The sequence below is a fragment of the Neophocaena asiaeorientalis genome, unplaced genomic scaffold, assembly GCF_003031525.2.
Source record: "Neophocaena asiaeorientalis asiaeorientalis breed wild unplaced genomic scaffold, Neophocaena_asiaeorientalis_V1.1 scaffold1, whole genome shotgun sequence".
Taxonomy (NCBI): Eukaryota; Metazoa; Chordata; class Mammalia; order Artiodactyla; family Phocoenidae; genus Neophocaena; species Neophocaena asiaeorientalis.
The window spans coordinates 6030346-6031476 of record NW_020171981.1 but is presented as its reverse complement, the minus strand read 5'-3'; the positions used below and the strand labels follow the sequence as shown (position 1 = coordinate 6031476).

At 69.1% G+C, this 1131-nt stretch overlaps 2 protein-coding genes across 2 annotated transcripts in view; one reads left to right on the top strand and one right to left on the bottom strand.

The window, feature by feature from the left end:
• Positions 1-452: 452 nt before the first annotated feature.
• The window catches only part of LOC112399375 (basic proline-rich protein-like), a 1071-nt gene continuing 392 nt past the window's right edge, over positions 453-1131 (bottom strand). The window contains exons 2-3 of the mRNA XM_024744543.1: positions 759-1075; positions 453-602 (exon numbers count right to left, since the gene is read on the bottom strand). Coding sequence (XP_024600311.1) covers positions 453-602; positions 759-1075 — 467 coding nt within the window. The remainder of the gene's footprint in view (positions 603-758; positions 1076-1131) is intronic.
• The window catches only part of TOB1 (transducer of ERBB2, 1), a 4171-nt gene continuing 3670 nt past the window's right edge, over positions 631-1131 (top strand). Inside the window, exon 1 of the mRNA XM_024745770.1 lies at positions 631-943. The gene's annotated coding sequence lies outside the window, so the exon portion shown is untranslated. The remainder of the gene's footprint in view (positions 944-1131) is intronic.

Sequence of the window (1131 nt, the reverse complement as noted above, 5' to 3'; positions counted from 1 at the left end):
AGTTGGCCTAGGCCCTTGAGGTGATTAATATTCAATTAATCGGGTACACGAGTCCCCGTCACAGTTCGCCCTTTTTCTAGGCTCTCCTGGGTGCACTGGAGGCCGATTTGGTAACTCGTCCACGAGTGGGATTTTCCCCAGCCACAGTCCCACTCGGGTGAGACATTCTTTGTAAATTCCCCCCTCCCTCTCGGGGTCTTGCGCTCTCCTCCCCTTTTTCCCCAGCCGCTTCGCCCCCAGCTTCACTCCCCTCCCCCCTTCTCCCCGGCGCTCTCTGCCTAGACTGAGTCAGCCGTCCCAACCCACTCTGTAGCCCTCACTGGCAAGTCTCTCCCCCAATCCCTTTCCAAACCTTCTCTTGATCCCGCCCACAGTGACTCCAGATCATCGGCTCATTGGCCACCCTGCAGCCCGAGAGGTGTGGCCTTGTCCACCCGGCCCTCCGCCGCCCGTCAGGACATGGGCCGGCGGGACCTGGCCAATGGCGTCCGGGGGCAGGGCAGGGGCGGAGCCAGCCGGCCAGGGTCTCCGTTGCAGGGTGTGAGGGCGGGGAATGGTGACACCGCCCGGAGCTGTGGGACGCGGGGCGGGCGCGCGCATCCCTACGGGAGGGGATGGGGGCGGGGAGGAGAATATAAAATGAGAGGCGGGGCGCGCGCCGCAGCAGAAGGAGCGAAGCTCTGGCCCGGCGCGGACTACGCGCTCTACGGGGACGCTGGGCCGGGCACCGGGCTGTGTGGAGAAGTGAGCGCGCTTACCTGATCCCGTCCTCGCCACTCCGAGCCAGAAGGGGCGAGCTCCTGAGGCCCTCGTCCTCCGCAACCTCCGCCCGGCGGCGTCGGCGTGCCCTCGGCCCGGCCAGCTTGCAGCCGCCTACCCTCCCGTGCCCCCGCCCTGCCGCCCCTTGTCCGCCCAGCGGCCGGGTCTGTGGTGTTAGCAACCCGTAAGTATCGATGGGCGGCGGGCGGGGTCAGGAGGAGGAGGGGCTGCAGCGGCGTAGAGCCCCGGGCCTTCTGGGCTCGGGACGGAGGCGTCAAGGCCCGGGCGCGGAGGGGAGCCGCTCCCGACACCCGGCCTGAGGCGGCTCCGAGGGGCCCCGGCGCGCCCGGGGGCCGCAGGTGGGGTCGGCCG